The sequence below is a fragment of the Apodemus sylvaticus genome, chromosome 9 (genome assembly GCF_947179515.1).
Source record: "Apodemus sylvaticus chromosome 9, mApoSyl1.1, whole genome shotgun sequence".
Lineage (NCBI taxonomy): Eukaryota > Metazoa > Chordata > Mammalia > Rodentia > Muridae > Apodemus > Apodemus sylvaticus.
Window position 1 is genome coordinate 5,036,782 of NC_067480.1, and position 22,758 is coordinate 5,059,539.

The 22,758-nt window shown below is 40.8% G+C and overlaps 1 protein-coding gene across 1 annotated transcript in view; it reads right to left on the reverse strand.

The window, feature by feature from the left end:
* The window catches only part of L3mbtl4 (L3MBTL histone methyl-lysine binding protein 4), a 337,842-nt gene that overhangs the window by 164,345 nt on the left and 150,739 nt on the right, over positions 1 to 22,758 (reverse strand). The window contains exon 11 of the mRNA XM_052193353.1: positions 15,475 to 15,577. Within this exon, the coding sequence (XP_052049313.1) occupies positions 15,475 to 15,577 (103 nt within the window). The remainder of the gene's footprint in view (positions 1 to 15,474; positions 15,578 to 22,758) is intronic.

Consider the following 22,758-nt stretch of genomic DNA (forward strand, 5'->3'; position numbering starts at 1 on the left):
TAGTGAAAAGCACACACACATGCACACACACACACACACACACACATACACACACACACACACACACACACACACACACACACACACTCACACTCCCAAACACATACTCACATGCACATCCTCTCAAATGCATGCATGCACACACACAGACTCACAATACATGCACAAACAACTCTAGGAAGATCACCAGTGTTGCTTTGGCCTGCTTCCTTCTCAGAATTATCTGTACTTCTATCAGACAGGATGCGGGTTAAGGGAAGAAAGAGCAGAATGGAGGAAAAGAAGAAAGAATGCCATCCCTTATTCAGTTAGCCTCACTGGGCAGACTCAGTTAAGAAGCAACCTCAGGGATGTTTCTGTACCTGTCTACCCAGCCTACATCATAAGAATATCACCACACGGACTTGTACAGAGGCATCAAACACAGCTGCTTATTAACTGAGCTATTTCCTCACCCTTAGCAAGTATTTTTGAACAGTTGGATATAAAATAAATTTGGCACTATCAAAATGAGACAAGGTAGAACTCGGAGGGGAAGAGACAGGACAAAGTAATCCTTTCTGACTGACATAAAATCCGCAATGCTAAGATGGTGATCACAATACTTTGTGCACTCAGAACCATAAAGTGCCATGGTATGCCTGGGGAATGTCTTTTTTTTAACTATTTTTATTTTCTATATTCTTTGTTTACATTCCAAATGATTTCCCCTTTCCCGGATCCCCCCTCCCCATATGTCCCATAAACCTTCTTCTCTCCATCCATTCTCCAATCACCTGCCTCCTTTTTCTCTGTCCTTATATTCCCCTCCAATGCTAGATCAATCATTTCCAGGATCAGGACCTTCTCCATACTTCTTCATGGGAGTCATTTGCTATGCAATTTGTGCCTTGGGTATTCAGGGCTTCTGGGCTAATTAATATTCACTTATCAGAGATTGCATTCCATGTGTATTCTTTTCTGACTGGGTTACCTCACTTAGGATGATATTTTCCAGATCAAACCATTTGCCTAAAAATTTTGTGAATTCATTGTTTCTAATTGCTGACTAGTATTCCATTGTGTAAATATACCACATTTTCTGTATCCATTCCTCCTTTGAGGGACATTTGGGTTCTTTCCAGCTTCTGGCTATTATAAATAAGGCTGCTATGAACATAATGGAGCATGTGTCTTTATTGCATGCCAGGGAATCCTTTGGGTATATGCCCAGGAGAGGTATAGCAGGGTCCTCCTGAAGTGTCCTGTCCAGTTTTCTGAGGAACTGCCAGACTGATTTCCAAAGTGGTTGTACCATCTTACAGCCCCACCAGCAGTGGAGGAGTGTTCCTCTTTCTCCACATCCTCACCAACACCTACTGTCTCCTGAGTTTTTGACCTTAGCCATTCTGACTGGTGTAAGGTGAAATCTCAGGGTTGTTTTGATTTGCATTTCAAAGGACTAATGATGATTTGCATTTCCTAAGGACTAATGATGTTGAGCACTTCTTAAGGTGCCTCTTGGCCATCTGAATTTCTTCAGGTGAAAATTCTTTGTTTAGATCTGTACCCCATTTTTAATAGAGTTATTTGGTTCCCTGGGGTCTAACTTCTTGAGTTCTTTGTATATATTGGATATTAGCCCTCTATCAGATGTAGGGTTGGTGAATATCCTTTCCCAATTTGATGGTGGCTGTTTTGTCCTTTTAACAGTGTCCTTTGCCTTACAGAAACTTTGTAATTTTATGAGGTCCCATTTGTCAATTCTTGATCTTAGAGCATAAGCTATTGGTGATCTGTTCAGGAACTTCCCTCCCCCCCCCCCCCATGCCCATGTCCTCTAGGGTCTTCTCCAGTTTCTTTTCTATTAGTTTCAGTGTGTCTGGTTTTACATGGAGGTCCTTGATCCACTTGGAGTGAAGTTTAGTACATGGAGATAAGAATGGATCAATTCGCATTCTTCTGCATGCTGACCTCCAATTGAACCAGCACCATTTGTTGAAAAGGCTATCTTCTTTTCCACTGGATGTTTTTGGCTCCTTTTTCGAAGATCAAGTGACCGTAGGTGTGTGGGTTCATTTCTGGATCTTCAATTCTATTCTATTGGTCCACTTGTCTGGCACTGTGCCAATACCATGAAGTTTTTAATACTATTGCTCTGTAGTATTGCTTGAAGTCAGGGATACTGATTCCCCCAGAATTTCTTTTGTTGTTAATAGTTTTAGCTATCCTGGGTTTTTTGTTATTCCAGATGAATTTGAGAATTGCTTTTTCTAACTCTGTGAAGAACTGAGTTGGGATTTTGATGGGGATTGCATTGAATCTGTAGATCGCTTTTGGCAAGATGGCCATTTTAACTATATTAATCCTGCCTATCCACGAGCTTGGCAGATTTTTCCATTTTCTGAGGTCTTCTTTGATTTCCTTCTTCAGAGACCTGAAGTTCTTGTCATATAGATCTTTCACTTGTTTGGTTAGAGTCACACCAAGATACTTTATTTTGTTTGTGGTTATTGTGAAGGGTGTCATTTCCCTAACTGCTTTCTCAGCCTGCTTATTCTTTGAGTATAGGAAGGCAACTGATTTGCTTGAGTTGATTTTATAACCAGCCACTTTGCTGAAGTTGTTTATCAGCTGTAGGAGTTCTCTGGTGGAGGTTTTCGGGTCACTTAAGTAGACTATCATGTCATCTGCAAATAATGATAATTTGACTTCTTCCTTTCCAATTTGTATCCCCTTGACCTCCTTATGTTGTCTAATTGCTCTAGCTAGAACTTCAAGTACTATATTGAAAAGATATGGAGAGAGAGGACAGCCTTGTCTAGTCCCTGATTTTAGTGGGATTGCTTCAAGTTTCTCTCTGTTTAGTTTGATGTTGGCTACCGGTTTGCTGTATATTGCTTTAATGATGTTTAGGTATGGGCCTTGAATTCCTGTTCTTTCCAAGACTTTTAGCATGAAAGGATGCTGAATTTTGTTAAATGCTTTTTCTGCATCTAATGAGATGATCATATGCTTTTTTTCTTTGAGTTTGTTTATGTAGTGGATTGCATTGATGGATTTCCTTATATTGAACCATCCCTGCATCCCTGGGATGAAGCCTACTTGATCATGGTGGATGATCATTTTGATGTGTTCTTGGATTCGGTTGGCAAGAATTTTATTAAGTATTTTTGCATCAATATTCATAAGAGAAATTGGCCTGAAGTTTTCTTTCTTTGTTGGATCTTTGTGTGGTTTTGGTATCAGCATAATTGTGGCTTCATAGAACGAGTTGGGTAGAGTCCCTTCTGTTTCTATTTTGTGGAATAGTTTGAAGAGTATTGGTCTTAGGTCTTCTATGAAGGTGTGATAGAATTCTGCACTGAAACCATCTGGTCCCGTGCTTTTTTTTTGGTTGGGAGACTTTCTATGACGCTTTTTATTTCTTCAGGTGTTATGGGACTGTTTAGTTGATCGATTTGATCCTTATTTAGTTTTGGTGTCGGATATCTGTCTAGAAACTGTCCATTTCCTCCAGATTCTCCAGTTGTGTTGAGTATAGGCTTTTATAGGAGGATCTAATTATTTTTTTAATTTCCTCAGTTTCTGTTGTTATATCTCCCTTTTCATTTCTAAATTTGTTCATCTGGATACTGTCTCTGTGCCCTTTGGTTAGTCTGGCTAAGGGTTTATCTTCTTGATTTTCTCCTGGTTTTGTCGATTCTTTGTATAGTTCTCTTTGTTTCTACTTGATTGATTTCGACCCTGAGTTTGATGATTTCATGCCTTCTACTCCTCCTGGGTGAAATAGCTTCTTTTTGTTCCAGGGCTTTCAGGTGTGTGATTAAGCTGTCAGTGTATGCTCTCTCCATTTTCTTTTTGGAGGCACTCAGGGCTATGAGTTTTCCTCTTAGCACTGCTTTCATTGTGTCCCATAGATTTGGAATTGGGTATGTTGTGTCTTCATTTTCATTAAGTTCTAAAAATTCTTTAATTTCTTTCTTTATTTTTTCCTTGACCAAGGTATCATTGAGTAGAATATTGTTCAGTTTCCACTTGTATGTGGGTTTTCTGTTGTTTTTGTTGCTATTGAAGACCACTTTTACTCCATAATGATCTGATAGGAGGCACGGGATTAGTTCAATCTTCTTATATTTGATGAGGTCTGTCTTGTGACCAATTTTATTGTCGATTTTGGAGAAGGTAGCATGAGGTGCTGAGAAAAAGGTATATTCTTCTGCTTTAGGATAGAATGTTCTATATATATCTGTTAAATCTAATTGGTCCAAAGCTTCAATTAGTTTCATTGTGTCCTTGTTCAGTTTCTGTTTTCCTGATCTCCATTGAGGAAAGTGCAATGTTGAAGTCACCCACAATTATTCTGTTAGGTGCAATGTGTGCTTTGAGCTTTAATAAAGTTTCTTTTATGAATGAGGGTGCCCTTGCATTTGGAGCATAGATGTTCAAGATTGAGAATTCTTCTTGTTGTGTTTTTCCTTTGACCAGCAAGAAGTGTCCCTCAGAGTCTCTTTTGATGACTTTGGGTTGAAAGTCAATTTTATCTGATAGTAGAATGGCTACTCTAGCTTGTTTCCTGAGACCATTTGCTTGTAAAATTGTCTTCCAGCCTTTTTTTTTTCTTTTTTTTAATATTTTTATTTTCTATATTCTTTGTTTACATTCCAAATGATTTCCCCTTTCCCGGATCCCCCCTCCCCATATGTCCCATAAACCTTCTTCTCTCCATCCATTCTCTAATTACCTCCCTCCTTTTTTTCCTCTGTTCTTATATTCCCCTCCAACGCTACATCAATCCTTTCCAGGATCAGGACCTTCTCCATACTTCTTCATGGGAGTCATTTGTTATGCGATTTGTGCCTTGGGTATTCAGGGCTTCTGGACTAATTAATATCCACTTATCAGAGATTGGATTCCATGTGTATTCTTTTGTGACTGGGTTACTTCACTTAGGATGATATTTTCCAAATCAAACCATTTGCCTAAAAATTTTGTGACTTCATTGTTTCTAATTGCTGAGTAGTATTCCATTGTGTAAATATACCACATTTTCTGTATCCATTCCTCCTTTGAGAGGCATCTGGCTTCTTTCCAGCTTCTGGCTATTATAAATAAAGCTCTAAGTTAGTGTTTGTCTTTGACCCTGAGGTGTGTTTCTTGTATGCAGCAAAATGTAGGGTCCTGTTTACATATCCAGTCAGTTAGTCTATGTCTTTTTATTGGGGCATTGAGTCCATTGATGTTAAGAGATATTAAGGAATAGTGATTGTTACTTCCTGTCATTTTTGATGTTATTTTTTAAATTTGATTGGTTAACTTCTTTTGAGTTTTATGAGAGAAGGTTACTATCTTGCTTTTTCCAGGGTGAAGTTTCCCTCCTTGTGTTGGTGTTTTCCTCCTATTATCCTTTGTAGGGCTGCGTTTGTGGACAGATATTGGGTAAACTTGGTTTTGTCATGGAATATCTTAGTTTCTCCATTTATGGTGACTGAGAGTTTTGCTGGGTATGGTAGTTTTGGCTGGCATTTGTGTTCTCTTAGAGTCTGCATGAGATCTGCCCAGGATCTTCTAGCTTTCATAGTCTCAGGTGAAAAGTCTGCTGTGATTCTGATAGGTCTTCCTTTATATCTTACTTGGCCTTTTTCTCTTACTGCCTTTAATATTCTTTCTTTGTTTAGTACATTTGGTGTTTTGATTATTATGTGATGGGAGGTATTTCTGTTCTGGTCCAGTCTGTTTGGAGTTCTGTAGGCTTCTTGTATATTCATGGGCATCTCTCTCTTTAGGTTAGGGAAGTTTTCTTCCATAATTTTATTGAAGATATTTGCTGGCCCTTTACGTTGTAAATCTTCACACTCATCTATGCCTATAATCCTTAGGTTTGGTCTTCTCATTGTGTCCTGGATTTCCTGGATATTTTGGGTTACAAGCTTTTTGCATTTTGCATTTTCTTTAACTGTTGAGTCCATGGTTTCTATGGTATCTTTAGCATCTGAGATTCTTTCTTCTATCTCTTGTATTCTGTTGTTGATATTTGCATCTATGTACCCTGATTTCTTCCAAAGGTTTTCTATCTCCAAAGTTGTCTCCCTTTGAGTTTTCTTAGTTGTTTCTACTTCTGATTTTAGATCCTGAATGGTTTTGCTTTAGCTCCTTCACTTGCTTGTTTGTGCTTTCCTGTAATTCTTTAAGAGCTTTTTGTGTTTCCTCTTTCATGACCTCAGCCTGTTGACAAAAGTTCTCCTGTATTTCTTTAAGTGATTTTTGTGTTTCCTCCTTATTGGCTTTTGTATTCTCCGGAATTTCTTTCAATGATTTTTGTGTTTCCCTCGTAAGGGTGTCTAACTTTTGATCCATTTTCTCCTGAATTTCTTTAAGTATGTCCTTCATGTGTTCCTGTACCAGCATCATGACCAGTGATTTTAAATCCAAATCTTGTTTACTGGTGTGATGTGGGTATCCACGACATGCTGTTAAAGGAGAATTGGGTTCAGATGCTGCCATATTGCCTTGATTTCTGTTAATGACCTTCCTGCATTTGCCTTTTGCCATCTATTTCTCACTGGTATTAGTTGGTCTTGTCAATGCTAGACTCACCAGTGCAAGCTGCCTCTTCCCAGGTGGCCTCTGGTGCACAGCTGACCTTCTACACTCCCTGGAGACAGGGTGCTGTGGCCCAGGCTGTTCAGATACTGAAGCAGACAGCTGAAGGCTCCTGCAGGGGCCTGCTGGACTTACCAGAGCACACTGACTCCTTCCAGTTGGCCTCCAGAGTGCCCCTCTGGCCTCTTGCAGGACCTAGAGATGTAGAGTTGCAGCCCAGGCTGTTTTGGATCTGGAAGCAGAGATCTGAGGGCTCCCACCAGAGGCCTCAGGACTGGAACCTAAGCTCCGTGCCGCAGGAGCTGTGTGCTCGGGAATGTCTTATAAGGTAAGCAAGCACTGTATTAAGAAAATAGTAAAAAAGCTAGAAACTAAATATTCTGTCTGATACTACTCAGACATTGGGGATAAAAATCATGTGCTCACATATAATGACTAGAAGCAGGGAAAAACTAAATCCATTTAAGGCACATACATTGTTATCTGGGTTCTCCAAGGTTATTTTTTTTTTTGTATCCAATACATTTATTACTTGAATTTTTATGTGTAAAAGGAGGTACAGAATGAGGTTGGCAATAGAATTTGTTTTTTTTTGTTTTTTGTTTTTTTTTTTAATTTATTGATAAATTTATTTACATTTCAAATGATTTCCCCTTTTCTGGACCCCCACTCCCGGAAAGTCCCATTAGTCCCCTTCCCTCCCCCTGTTTTCCTACCCAACCCTTCCCACTTCCCTGTTCTGATTTTGTTCTATACTGCTTCACTGAGTCTTTCCAGAACAAGGGGCCACTCCTCCGTTCTTCTTGTACCTCATTTGATGTGTGGATTATGTTTTGGGTATTCCAGTTTTCTAGGTTAATATCCACTTATTAGTGAGTGCATACCATGATTCATCTTTTGAGTCTGGGTCACCTCACTTAGTATGATGTTCTCCAGCTCCATTCATTTGCCTAAGAATTTCATGAATTCATTGTTTCTAATTGCTGAATAGTACTCCATTGACAAATCGGCAACCAACAAATTGGGAAAAGATCTTCACCAATCCTACATCAGATAGAGGGCTAATATCCAATATATATTAAGAACTCAAGAAGTTAGACTCCAGAAAACCAAACAACCCTATTAAAAAATGGGGTACAGAGTTAAACAAAGAATTCTCACCTGAAGAATTTCGGATGGCGGAGAAACATCTTAAAAAATGCTCAACTTCATTAGTCATTAGGGAAATGCAAATCAAAACAACCCTGAGATTTCACCTTACACCAGTCAGAATGGCTAAGATTAAAAATTCAGGAGATAACAGGTGTTGGAGAGGGTGTGGAGAAAGAGGAACACTCCTCCACTGCTGGTGAGGTTGCAAATTGGTACAACCACTCTGGAAATCAGTCTGGCCATTCCTCCGAAAACTGGGCACCTCACTTCCAGAAGATCCTGCTATACCACTCCTGGGCATATACCCAAAAGATTCCCCAGCATGTAATAAGGATACATGTTCTACTATGTTCATAGCAGCCCTATTTATAATTGCCAGATGCTAGAAAGAACCCAGGTATCCCTCAACAGAAGAGTGGATGCAAAAAATGAGGTTATTTTTTATTTAACTAAAAATATTTATTATTTTTGTATGTGCATACACGATGGGTATGATGGTGTGTGTGGATGAGGAGAAAAGGAGACCTTGTGGGGTCAGTTCTTTCCTTGATCTCTCTGTGGGTTCTAAGGAATGGATGTGGTCAAGCAGCAAGAAACTTAACCCACTAAGTCTCTGCCCAGTGCCTGCTTTTGGGAGTTATTTTTAAATACTTCTTGTGCTCTCTACAAATATTTAATTTTGCCTCTGATATAAAAATTCTAATATTAATCATGGACCTAAAATCTAAGATCACACACACACACACCTGATACACAGACTCATCCTCCTCCTACTGCTGGAAACTTTCCTTCCCAACACACTCCTATTTACTTTCCTGTCTTTAGTGTGCATGTATGTGACTTACTGAGTTCAAATAGGATTTTGTATAGAGCACTAACTTGTGGGAGGTTATGAAGCAGAACATGGGCAAACTATCAGTGACCACCCATCCTTTCCCCAACCACCATTAACTGTCCATAGTCTCTCAGGAAGGGATTGAGGTCTTATGAGCTCTTCCCTCTTCCCTGATCAGTGTGGATGGGCCAGTCTTATGCAGGTCTTAAGCATTAGCCACAGTTGAAACAAATTCATTATTATGCTAGCTCTGCTGTGGCTATTTATACCTCTGGCTTGCCCCTTACATCCTTTCTTCCTACATGATTTTATATTATAAATATATACCTTGGGATGACAGATATATATTTATAATATAACTTTTCCATTTATGGCCTATAGTGACTATTCCTGGTTGTCAACTTGACTATATCTGGAATGAACTACAATACAGAATTTGAAGGCTAACCTGTGTTCCTAATCTGGAGACTCAGAGATACAAGTTTCTGACCTGGATCTTGGCATGGAGATCTTGAAGCATAGTGGCTATGAATTCCAGAAGATTAAGACAAGGAGATCTCTGAATTCAATGTCATCTGGGATTAAAGACATGTTGGCACATACCTTTAATCTGGGCCACACTCTCTGCTGGAGACTCACATAAGGAAGTTGAAAGAAGGAAGACTCACTCTTTTCTTTGCCTGCTTGCCAAGGACTGAGCAACTGCTAGATCCTTGGACTTCCATCCACAGCTGCTACTGACCATTGTTGGGGAGTTGGACTACAGACAAGTCATCAACAAATTCTCTTACTATATAGAGACTACCCATACATTCTGTGAGTCTAGAGAACCCTGACTAAAACAGGACCCATAACTCCATAGTCATTTCTTTCCCTCTTTCCTTTGACCAGCTGTGAGCCTCTGTATTACCCACCAGCCTGGGGAATAAGAAGTTCCCTGAGCCAGGATGAGAGCTACACTAATCTATGGTTGTTATTTTTAATTTTAAGATAGCAGGTTTCTCTTACTGATGTTTTATTGTGATTTTGGTTTTCAAGGTTTTAATCTCCTGAATTTATGTAGAACACTTTTTGCACAAAGATAAGTCAGCCCCATGTGTGCTTTCATAACACTGAGCATATGATTTCTATAACTGGAACTTCATGCAACTTGGGATGACGTGCTTAATACAATCTTGAGAATGTTTCAGAATGCATTGCTCTTGGACTCAGTGCACTAGTGGCTACAGAACCAAGCACTGCCCATGCAATTCTCATCATTAAAGGATTATAAACATTCAACTTCTGTATAATTATTCCACATTTCATGAAGTCCAACTAATAAATTAGCATTCAAGACTCTTAGAGAAATAGAAGCAATATTAGGACACACGGCTGACCTTTTTGCTGCCTTATAAATGCTTTTACAAAACTGGGTAATTAATCATGTCATTTTAAGAATAGAAAGCATCCCTTAAAGTCAAGTTCTCTTTTACATTGGCCTGTCACAGGGAAATTACATTGACAAGCTTAGTTTTAAATTCTTCTCAGTACAATTTCACTACACGGTAACACAGAGTCAAGGACAATGGCTACACAGTGACAAGAGAATCAGCGAAACATGACTACACAGTACTGATACCGTCTCGTGGCCTGAGAAAGCTTTAACTGAAAGTGGTTTTGAATTGAGTAGGGCTGTGCCTATAGACTCAAGGCCATGCTTTGAGACTCCAGTTCAGTCATCCATTGTAAATTATTGCAATTTACAGAGACAAATTAAATAGCAAAGGTACTTTAGAAGATGTTTTCCTTCTTATCTCTAGGAGGAAAGGTCTATTGTGGAAAGTTAACATAGCTACAAAGAGGTTGGAACCTAATCATAAACAATTGGGTCGGTTGTCATGAGTGATAAAACAGTTTAGAAGGGGGATAAAAATGTGGCAAAGAGGAAGAGTAAATTTATCTATGTCTCTTTACAATAATTTCTTATTTTTCTCCTCACACAACTGATTAGAGGGTGAAAGTGTAGAGATATAGGCAGGAAAGTTACAAGAGAAGAGACATGGCAGAGAAGAAAGGTCAGCAGACTGAGGAAGACAGGAGTATTCTGTGAGTCTGTGTGCAGGGTGGAGGCCACAGGACACACTAGGTGGTAAAGGAGACTCTCAGGGGCCAGAGCTGAAGTTGACATAGAAAGACTTCCATAGTATGTCTGGTTAGCATCTTGTCACCTTTCTGTAGCCCATTTGCTGGTCTGCAGCATACATAAAAATATCTGGTGAGTTTTCAGTAGTAAACACAGAGAAGGACCATCAGGATTTGAGAAATGTGCCTGATATATGATATATGGGAGATGAAGCCAACCAACATCTCTCTCTCTCTCTCTCTCTCTCTCTCTCTCTCTCTCTCTCTCTCTCTCTCTCTCTCTCACACACACACACACACACACACACACACTCCCTATCTGAAGTGATTTCATCCTCAGTTTTGAGCTGACACTCTATCTCCCTGTAAACTCCATCTCGAGGCTTACCTGTAGTCCAAGTGTATAAAGAACACTCAAAATCACTTCACAGATATGAAACCCCATATTTCAGAGCAACAGGTGCCACCTTGTGTTTATGCAACATGCTAGTCACGTGTGCCTTGCATCCTACATACATGCAATGGGCCAGAGGCCCACATGTCATAAGGCTACCATGTTCTCTGTGTTAAGAATGTAATTATTCACTCCCAAGTAAATTCCCTTTGTACTCTTTTATGACAGGGTGGTAGATCACGTCTCTGAGACTGTTCTATTTATTTAGAAAGAACACAACTTCTAGTTCATCCTGGATCTTGGCTCAAAAGTTAAGTTTTAATTTTTTAGCCCCAAGATGGCTATCTTTAAATATTTCTACGTTAACAGATACAACTACTTCATTCTATCCAGTATACAAATTAATTCAAATAAAATGTAAATTGTGTGATAATTGTGTGCCAAAAGTCCCATTTTCTCACAGATAGAAGCTGATGCAGTTTCTTCCAAATAATGGCTTATGCATATTCTACATAAACTTCAAACAGCCTTTGAATATTGTTGTTAACCCCTTGAATATTTAACAAAAATGAAATAAAACTGACTGAAATCTGTGTAGACAGGGCCTGCAGGGTCTCCCTATATGATTTGTTAACGTGGTAGAGCATTTCTGTAAATCTTCAGTGCTGACTTGATGTCAATACTCTTATCAGCTGAACGAAATGAGATGCTGACAGCTTGTTTTAAGAAGACTTTTACTTCCTTTCAAAATACTATCCTTTCAGCATGAAACTAGAACTTCTGACACAGTGAGGTAAAAGCAATACTCACTAATCATTAGCCCCTTGCATCCTGAGAGACTCTCACAGAAACAGGGGCAAACCACCACTATCCTAGCAGCAGCAGACTGGGGAGACTTCTCAGTTCCCCAGGCATTGGTAGTAGGAACAGGAAGTGCTTTAGACAGACCATGGTGGTTTAAGTAAGAATGGCCCCCTTAGGCTCATGTGTGTGAATACTTGGTTCCCAGCAGATAGAACTGTTTGGAAAGGATTAGGAGGTGTGGCCTGGAGAAGGTGTGTCACTAGGGGTGGGCTTTAAGTTTTAAAAGATTGATGTTGTTCCCAATATCTGTCTGTGTCTGTGTGTCTGTGTGTGTGTCTGTCTGTCTATGTGTCTGTCTCTGTATGTGTCTGTCTGTCTGTCTGTCTCAACCTGCTACCTGAGATGAAAATATGAGCTCTCAGCTGTTCCTACCAGCATGCTCCCAAATTAAATACTTCCTTTTACAAGTTGCCTAGGTCATGATGTCTCACAACAAATAAAATGATACTTTATGGCCCCTGTCCTCCCTGAGTGCAACTGGTTAGAGAGGGGTTTGTTATTGTTTTATTTCCTTTCTCTTTGACTATAATAATTGCATAAAAATCTTTGGGAAAACATTTTAAAATTATGTCTTTGGGGTTCAGAAAATAAATCTATGCCAAGAGAGAAAAAATACTTTTGTTTAGAATATATAAGGTTTTTTTCCCCTTTAAATTTGTCAGGAACAACCCAAGCTACAGTTAGCTCTGGAGTATATTTGGGTGTGAATGGAGGGGGGTTAGTATAGAGACCTCACCTGCTTCTTACCTTCTTCGTGATTATAGGAACAACATTCATGATACTCCCTTTGGGTGTGAGATGGAGCATCTCTAACAGGCTTGTGCCTGGACCACGTGGATATGTGTGTACATCTGAACAGAGACCATCACACGTAGAAAGTAAAGCACAGTGCTTCTAAATGTTTAGAATTGTGTAAGGCTTAGGCCACAAAAACAGAAAGAACATGGAAGCAAACTCTAGACACTGGGAGAACACAGCTCATCTCTTCAGTTAGTTACAAGTCTATTTAAATATTTTCTCAGGCTACACAGGGCAGCAAGTTGATTAAATTATTAATGCCGGGGTACAGATGTTCACTATGGCCAGAGCTTGCCACACTGACCAAGCACCCCACTCTCCAGTGACTGCCTTCCTATAGGCTACACAACTCCACTGGGCAATACGACCTCATTCATCAGTATAAAACATTGCTATTGAAGTAAGACTCCAGGCTTTTTACTGCTCATACGTAAGTTTGGATTTTTATTTACATTATGGATTTACATAATTCTTATTATACTTACATGTCTTGTACATCCATAGTAAGCATGTAAGTATAAAAAAGTCTAATTCCTAAACTTTTCTTTTCTAAAATTAAAAATAAGTTAATTACGGCTGTTCATTCTTGTCGGCTTTCATTTCTGAACCCCTGGTCTTGAGAAGCTCTTGTAGACCTTGTCTTTACTTCTGCAAGCTCTGTTGTGTCAGAAACAAGCCCACAGCTGGACAAGAGCCATTACCCAACCAAACGGGAACATGCCCCAGAGCAGCCCCAAGCACTTGTGGGTTTTAGAGGTGGGATAATGTCTCATGGCTCCATCTATGGTGCTTTGTTTGCTTGTTCTGTTTTGTTTTGTTTTTCTCTCTACACTTTACTCATTGTTGCCTTATATTCTAGGTTGTAGAATCAAACTCAGGAAGACTGACTATTCAGTAGATAAAACGCATCTAACACTCCCATATCAATGATTGAACCATACAATTAAAAGCAGAAAGAGGCTTTGTTCCAGACATACTGGGTCAGAAAAGAGTTTAGAGAGTCTTCCATTACAGGAAAAGCATAACCATGGACTCTGGCCTCTTTGGGATCCAGCCAGAAAAGGGGAGCCAGTGATATCACACAGCGATGCTGGCAAGGCAGCTTGGAAGGAGAGGAAAACATGAGGGATACTGCTAGGCATGGAACTGCAAGAATGTTCAAGCATCTCAGCTCTACACCAAGGCATCTTCTGTGGCAGCTCTGTGGTAAGGACTGGCTGCGACCTTATGACTTGGGTACATTGGAAGACAATGATTTAAATTGTTCTGAAGGAAACACCAAGACAAACCTGTCACTCTAAAAATCACAAGGAAGGCAGAATACTGTGTGAGCATAGTGGCTATTCCTGGTTGTCAACTTGACTATATGTGGAATGAACTACAATCCAGAATTGGAAGGTTCATCTGTGATCCTGGTCTTAGGGCTGGGAGATACAAGTTTCTGACCTGGATTTTGGCATGGAGATCTTGAGGCATAGTGGCTATGAATCTCAGGATACTAAGGCAAGGAGATCTTTGAGTTCAAGGTCATCTGGGACAAAGCAAGTCCCAGATCCAGGTGTCGCTCTAATCTGGGCCACACCTTCTGCTGGAGACCTACACAAGGACTTCCATGCTCAGCTGCTGCTGACCATTGTTCGGGAGTTAGAATAGAGACTGTAAGTCATCATGACACATTACCTTACTTTATAGAGACTACCAAGTTCTGTGACTCTAGAGAATCCTAACTAATACAGTGAGACTCCCTGGAGTATGTCAAGTGGAACTCTGTGATGGCATACCTGTCTTACATGTCCTAGCCATAGATGACCACTCAGCACTTGAAATATGGCTGTGAGGCTATGATGGGAGAGGAAATTTTCAAATTATCTAATTTTAATTCATTTAAAACGAAGCAGAATCTTAGGGCTGGTGAATACCAGCTTGGAATTTATAGCTCTGACTACACACACACACACACACACACACACACACACGTGCACACATTCACTTACAAGCGTATACATAGGCCAAACTTAACATTAGGTAAATTTAATATCAGTTCTTTTCAGTTTTAACTTACGTTATCTTACTAGATCATTAATGTGAATAACAACTATGAATTCACATTACAAACTAATGGGGACAGGAACAATAGCAAAGGCTCATGTGTTTATTCAATTATATTTCTTTTGTAAGTGCCATGTACTTTGCATTCTTCTGAACACCTATAACATGGAAAAAAAATTCACTTTCATTTCATATTCCTTAACAGAATCATCTGTTTGGCAAATGAATAAAAAGGAGAAAAAAAAGTTTAAAGTAAACAGAAAACAGGAGGAAGAAAGAAGCAAAGTGTTTCTGGGATTTTCTACAAGAAAGACTCAGCAGGCATGGAGATGACTCAGTAGGTATGGAGATGACTCAGCAGGCATAGAGATGACTCAGCAGGCATGGAGATGACTCAGCAGGCATGGAGATGACTCAGCAGGCATGGAGATGATTCAGAAGAAGCAGAAACACACACAGAGAGGGGGTGCTGTAGCAGAGGCTCAGAGGCTTCATGTTGGACTTACAAATGCCTCCCCAGCACATGACCCTCCAAAATCAGAAGAGAACAGAGAGAAGGGCTGGCTAAGGAAGGGTCTCAGCATCTCAGCAGAGGAGAAAGGAAGGTGATAGACCAGCAGGCCCTGAGACTCAGTTATGACAGTACAAAAAAAACAAAAAACAAAAAAAACTTTACCTGTGGTGTCCTGCATAACGTGGACCACGGATATGACCTATTCCTCTGCAGCCAGGAGTAGGACATGCAGGCTGACCTGGAAGGATTTTCACACGCGTTGACCCTTCAGGAAGTAAAAGAAAATGGCTTGAAAAAACCTCTCATTGAAGAACTGGAAATTTTGAAATATGTAAAGGATGTTAACTGAAACATTACAAACTAAAACAAATGGTCATCGAAACCACTGAGAACTGATGTTTTATAAAATGATGTGGTAGAGCTGGTGACAGCTGTCACAGACACCACTGCAGCATAGATCGAATCATGGAGAAGAAAATGAATAGGCATTGAAAAAATTTTAAAAGGAGACATAAGAAAGATTTTTTTTCAGAGATAAGTAATGGCAAAGGCCACATAGTCACAAACTGATGATTGAGGTCCACATATCTTCATAACCAAGCCAGTACATGGGGATGCAGACCCAAGCACCTTCTCCCTATTACACACACACACACTCACTCCTACAAGCACACACACATAAACACACACACTCACACACATACATACATACAGACACAAACACACATGCACACAGAAATATGTGCACACAGAAACACATTCACACTTACACAAAGACACAACACACACAGACACACACATGCACAGACACACGCACACATAGACCATGACACAGACACACATTCACACACTCACACACAGACATAATACTCACACATACACAGACACACAGAGAGATAGATATATTCAGACACAACCAGATATACACACATGCATGTGTGATTACACAGACACACATACCACAGACACAGTCACACACATGCATATAGACAAAAACAGAGACATATAGAGACATACACAAACACACACACTCACACACACAGACACACAGAAACATGGACACATGTGAATGTTCACAGACACCACACACACACACACACACACACACACACACACACACACACACACACGGCTCTTGGACTGTTCCATCCTATACCCTCTTACTAACCCAGGAGTAATGGGCTTTACCTAACCCTATGATTTCTTTCCCTTTCCCGGCTCCCATGCTTCCGCCTCAGGCACAGCAAGCTTCCAGCTCCCCTCCCTTCCTGTTCTCTGGATCAGTGTCTCCTTGTCTCCTAGCTCCAGTTCTTCTGACTGGTATGACATGCTTCCCACAGCCCTGTGCAGGAGGCCTTCTTCTCTGGGCATCCATGTGGTAGACATGAGACTTCTCCCCTGCTTCTCTCTTCCTCTCCCAGACTTCCTGATTCCCATCTTCCTGGACACAATCACCAGTCTCACTTCTACCAATCAATGTGTGTTACCATATCACTGGGCAAGACTGCGGTTTCCAAATCACAGAGCGTCACTTCATTCTGTTTCTAACAGCTGGCCCGGGTAAGCGCAGAGGCCACCCACTTCCTGTCCACGTGCACAACCCCACTACTGGGACCACTGACCTCCTCTCCAGTGGGACTGCTTTGCCCCACACTTACTGAAACCACAGTCCAGCTGACGGCAGCAGCTCGCCCCCATCCCTCTAGCTTGCTCAGGTGCTCCCGCGTTCTCAACCCCATCAGTGGGGTTTCCAGGCCATCTGTTTCCCTGCCTCAGTTCCCTCTCACCAGAAGCCCACTCTGCCATATAACTTATGATCTATTTTCCATTCTTTGACACCCTACTGCATATACCTGAACTCAAGCTCCTTTGACTTTGACTTCTTTGTCACTCTAGCTATAGTAGGGGAACCTTTGGTCAACTCAACTGGGCTGCCCCCAAGTGTTTTCCATAACTACATTCTGGGAAGTGGGGTAGGCAAAAACCATGCATAGTATGGACTGTGCAAAATCCTCCACTCACCTCCTGGCTCTGCTCTAGGCAACAATCCTGGATGCTGCCAACTGGGGAAACAGGAATCAGTCAGTGGACAGGAACTATTTTCTCCTGACTGTGTGTTCTCATGGCCAGTTCTCTTCCCCCTGTCCACTGCAATGCAGGGAGCATTCTCTTCTTTTCAAAGTAATCTCCTCACTCTTTTTGCATGGACTCAGTGTCTGGGTCTTCAGGATATTTAGATTGTCATATTGAGTACCTAGCCAGAATCTAAATACAATCCAGTTTTGTGTATTACACAAAGGAAGCAGAAACAGAAACAATAGAGCTCACATCCCTCCTGCCCCAGAGGCATTCACTCTATTCCCTTTGCAGACTGATGAGTTCAAGAGTAGCCTCTGCTTCTTCAAAACTCACTACTAACTTATACTAATCTACCCTTCTTGGTCATTTTCATGGTTTCTATATGCTTGGGCCAGGGGTGGCACTATTAGGAGGTGTTGCCTTGTTGGAGTAGGTGTGTCACTGTGGGTGTGGGCTTTAAGACCCTCCTCCTAGCTACCTGAAAGCCAGTATTCTGCTAGCAGCTTTCAGATGGAGATGTAGAACTCTTAACTCTTCCTGTACTCTGTCTGCCTGGATGCTTCCATGTTTCCACCTTGAATAATGGTCTAAACCTCTAAACCTGTATAAGCCAACCTCAATTAAATGTTGTCCTTATAAGAGTTGCCTTGGTCATGGTGTCTGTTCACAGCAGTAAAACCCTAACTAAGATAGTCATGAATAATATCAACACAGGAAACCTACTTCAATTACACATTAAGTAATATTTGTTTGATATCCATTTATTTGGTTAGAGGATGAGAGCTCAAGTCTCTTTTAACTCTGTGAAACCAATATCTAGTCTGACATATAACTGGCCCTTTGTAAGTGACTGTAAATGAATTGGGGTACAATAAGATAGAGTTCTTCTTCAGAGGTTCTCATAGGCTAAAAAAGAAGTTTACTTGAGACCATAAATTCGCAGCACAGAGCAACTGTGTTGCATGAAATACTAAGCAAGGCTGGGTGATATTAGAACAAATACTTCAAAATACCATACATTTACTGCACAACAGAAAAATGTTCTAGATACTTCCTGAACTAGATACAACTTGAAGGACAAATATAGAAAACCAAGCATTGCCTCTTCCACAGCTACACATAGCTTGGAGTTACACACCAAGTGCTTGCCTGAAGGCCCCAGAGTTCAAACCACAGTAAACTGCCTCCAGGAAAGAGCTCTTAAAAAGCAACAAATAAAAACTAACTCTTAAATAAGCCAGAGGGTCTGATATTTAAAAATTTAAAGTCCTTAGTTAAGAAAAATGGTGTTGGCAAGGATGTGGAGAAAGATGAACACTCCTCCACTGCTGGTGACATTGCAAGATAGTTCAACTACTCTGGAAATCAGTCTGGCGGTTTCCTCAGAAATCAGTCTGGGCATGACACTTCCGGAGGACTCTGCTATACTACTCCTGGGAATATACCCAGAGGATTCCCTGTCATGCAATGAGGACATATTCTCTGCTATGTTCATAGCAGCCTTATTTATAACAGTCAGAAGCTGGAAAGGACCAAGATGTCCCTCAGTGGAGGAATGGATACAGAAAATGTGGTATATTTACACAATATACTGAATACTACTCAGCAATTAAAAACAATGAATTCATGAAATTCTTAGGCAAATGGTTGGAACTGGTAAATATCATCCTAAGTGAGGTAACCCAATCACAAAAGAACACCCATGGAATGCAATCACTGATAAGTGGATATTAGTCCAGAAGCTTGGAATAGCCAAGACACAATTCACATATCAAATGATGCCCAAGAAGGAGGAAGGAAAGGGCCCTGGTCCTGGAAGGCTTTATGCAGCACTGTAGGGACAGAGAAGTAGGAGGGGGTTGATTGGAGAATGGGCAGAGGGAAGAGGGCTTATGGGACTTATGGGGAGGGGGGAACTAGGAAAGGGGAAATATTTGAAATGTAAACAAAGAATATAGAAAATAAAAAAATAAAAAATAAAAATAAAGAAAAATGCTTCTACCACATTTAGTAAAAAGGAATCTTTTAACTGATTATAGTAAGCAAAGGGATGCATGAGAGAAGAAACGAGAATACATCAAGACTTCGTCCCATCTTTGTTGCATGATTTCCACACATTGTGTGCACTCTGTGAGATCACACTGCTCTCTGAGACCAAAACCAAGCAAGCAGGAACCATTTCCATCACCCTAGATGCCTCTCAGTGGATAATGAGCCATGCACAGGAAATGCTAATTAATAGTATTTTCTGTAATATTTTAACAACTTGGATTAAGTTAAAGCTAGGAATGATATTTTTAATATTAACCCAGACTTTGTGTCTCTGGTCCCTAATGGGTGCCATATTTCTCTCTTTGTTAGAGCTGAGGGGAGAGACATGGCCTGGATGATTGGAGGAAGGTTATCACATTAAGACCACAGCAAAAGAGAAAACAAAGAATAAAGGAGAACATGAGATAAAAATGCATTGATCCCAGACACTTCCCCACTAAGTTCTAAATGCTGAATGCTTGATGGTCAGTTCTCTGTTGGGGAAAAGTAACCTGTAAATTCTGGAACAATTTTCATCACTGACTCTAAGATAAAAGAGGCCTATGATCAAGTTAGTGTAGACTTTTTTTTTCTTCCATAAAAATAACATTTTTGCCAAGAACATCTTTCTTGTAATTGGATATTTAGAAATGTAAATCTGGAGAAAAAGTTACCCTGCTCTAAATTATCTCTCTAGGGAACTGGTCCCAGACCTTGTCACCATTTCCTGGAGTCATCTTCTCTCATCCTTTGCTGCCTCCTGTCTCTCTTGGCTAGAGTGAGATTCTTCACACCCAACTTGTTACCACTGTGTCTCTGGTAGCCATTCACACAGTGACTGATCCAGGGTGGCTACTCTATAAGGAAGCTCTCTGAATAAATACTGACAATAACAACTAACAATTATGCATCCATCGCTGGTCCGGAGGACTTACCACAGACATGAGAATAATCATTGCTTTAGTCTGGATTGAATTCAAGTTCAAGTTCAGAAGTCTGTCTCTGACCCTCTAAGTTATATGACCACTTGCCTTGTCTAGTCAAAGTGAACAGAAAGGCCAAGATCTTTTTGTAAGGACAAAGAAGAACAAAAACAAATGTTTGCATAAACCGGAAATTACCTGTGTCTGTCTGTCCTAACGTGAGACACATTCATGCTCTCTTTTTGGGCTAACCTTTATTCAAGGTCACGATGTACGCATCTAAAGGTGACACCACAGGAAGACCTGTTGGAAGGGTGAAGGAGAGGCATCACTCTCCTGTCCCACCTGTCTCTGATTTCCTCACATGGAAGATGTGAGCTCCCTGAGGTGACAGAAAACATGAAAATCAAGGCACTGGGAAGAGGACAAAGACACAGCTTTGACCCCAAATGTTGACAGCCCTCAGACCCACCACCAAAGAAGAAACATGGAGTACAAAAAGCCCTCTTTTTAATGAACCACTGTGAACAGATTCTGCGATTCTAGCAACTGAATATTAAGAATTGAAGAACATTAAAGAATACTAAGAATTGAAGAATATTAAGCTAAAATAGCAATTCTGTTGTTTGTCTTTTGTTAAAACCAAGCAATTTTCATTTTTGCAAAAACATACTTGCTTATGGCATGAGACCTATTACCTGCAGACAGGACATGATGGGAGCCACCAAAGCTGTCCTTTCTTATTTCCAAATGCCCTTCCTGGTGACCAAGGAATATAACCCACTGTGAAAAGCATGGATTTCTGCAACCAGAATAGGTCAGAGTCTGGGGCCATCCTCACAGCCCAAACTGGTCACAGCCTCTCTTAGACGCATTGCTTGGTCAGGTATACAGAAACCCCAGGATAGTGACAGTGTTAATACAGACAAAAACAAAGGAAGAGGTCTTGCCCATCCAAATGCACATTGGTCCAGAGAGCCCAGCACCCGCATCAGAGAGCCAGGGCCAGACTGCAACACCCTAGTCCTCATACCACAAGTGATGACTCCTTGTGGAAAGCACACACACTTAACCTACTTCCCTTAGCAGTTTTTAAATAATACACCATTGGCTTTCCACCTTAACATGCAAACACTGCTGCTTGGAAAGGTCAACAGATTTAAATGGCGCCGATAACAGAAACGTGAGGATACTTTATCCCTTCTTTGAAAAACGACCATTGAGGCTTCATTCATGTGCTTAAAGAAGGAATATGCAAGCATCATTTGTTTTCCAGTATTCCACAGTCTCAGGATGTGTCACCAACAAAGTGGGAAGGCCAGGTCTTCTGGGAGCATAGCTTCCCCTGACATAAATAGAACAAAGATTCAGTAAGAGGCTGGGTGTGGCACTGGGAAATGAGGGTGGTATGCAAGCACAAACTGGGAAATGAGGGAACAAGAACAAGAAGGTGATGTGCTGGGAGTGGGGGTGTATCTTTTTGTTTCTCATCTTTGATAATGTTTTCCTCTTCCTTTTTCCACCACCTTCTCTTTTCTTTAATTTTTATGTGATTTTTATTTATTTATTTATTTCATTATTGTAATTTTTATTTTCTATATTCTATGTTTACATTCCAAATGATATTCCCTTTCCCAGTTTCCCCCTCCCCATAAGTTCCCTAAGCTCTCTTCCCTCCGCCCATTCTCCTATCAACTCCCTCCTACTTCTCTGTCCTGGTGCTTCCCTACAATGCTGGAACAAGTCTTTTCAGGATCCGGGACCTCTCCTTCCTTCCTTCTTGGGAGTCATTTGATATGTGAATTGTGTCTTGGGTATTCAGAGTTTCTGAGCTAATATTCACTTATCAGTGACTGCATTCCATGGGATGTATCTTAAGACAGGGTAGCCAAGGTCCTGTAGTTAGCAAGATGAGCCTTAAATTCACCAGCAGAGCACCTGAGCCACTGGGACAACAGTGAGTGGTAATGTGGTCAAGATAGAAGAGTCTTCCTTCTGTTTGGACAAAGCCGAAGTACAAAGTGGAGAATGTGCCAGTAAGATGCCCCTGCTGACCTCCACTTGCTTCCTGTTCTGGGCTAAGCTTAAGTGGGCTGTGGGGAAGCTCTCCAGTGGCAAGCTCCCAAGGGGCTTGATCAGCAGAGTGGATGCTGGCCACCCAAGAGATGGGGTGGGAGTCCAGGGAGTTCATGCCAATAAAACCAAAGTCTCAGGACCACAAACTGGAAATGCTTATGGGTAGACACAGAAAGGGCCAGGAGGAAGACTGAGAGGGTCCAGGAAGGAAACTCAGGAGAGAACACCAAAGAATTACAGAGCTCACAATGCCGAGGGAGAACCACTGGGCATCCCACCTGCTCCTAGGTTTGGCAAAGACTGTTCTCATGAAAGATGAGGAGACTGGTGGAAGCAG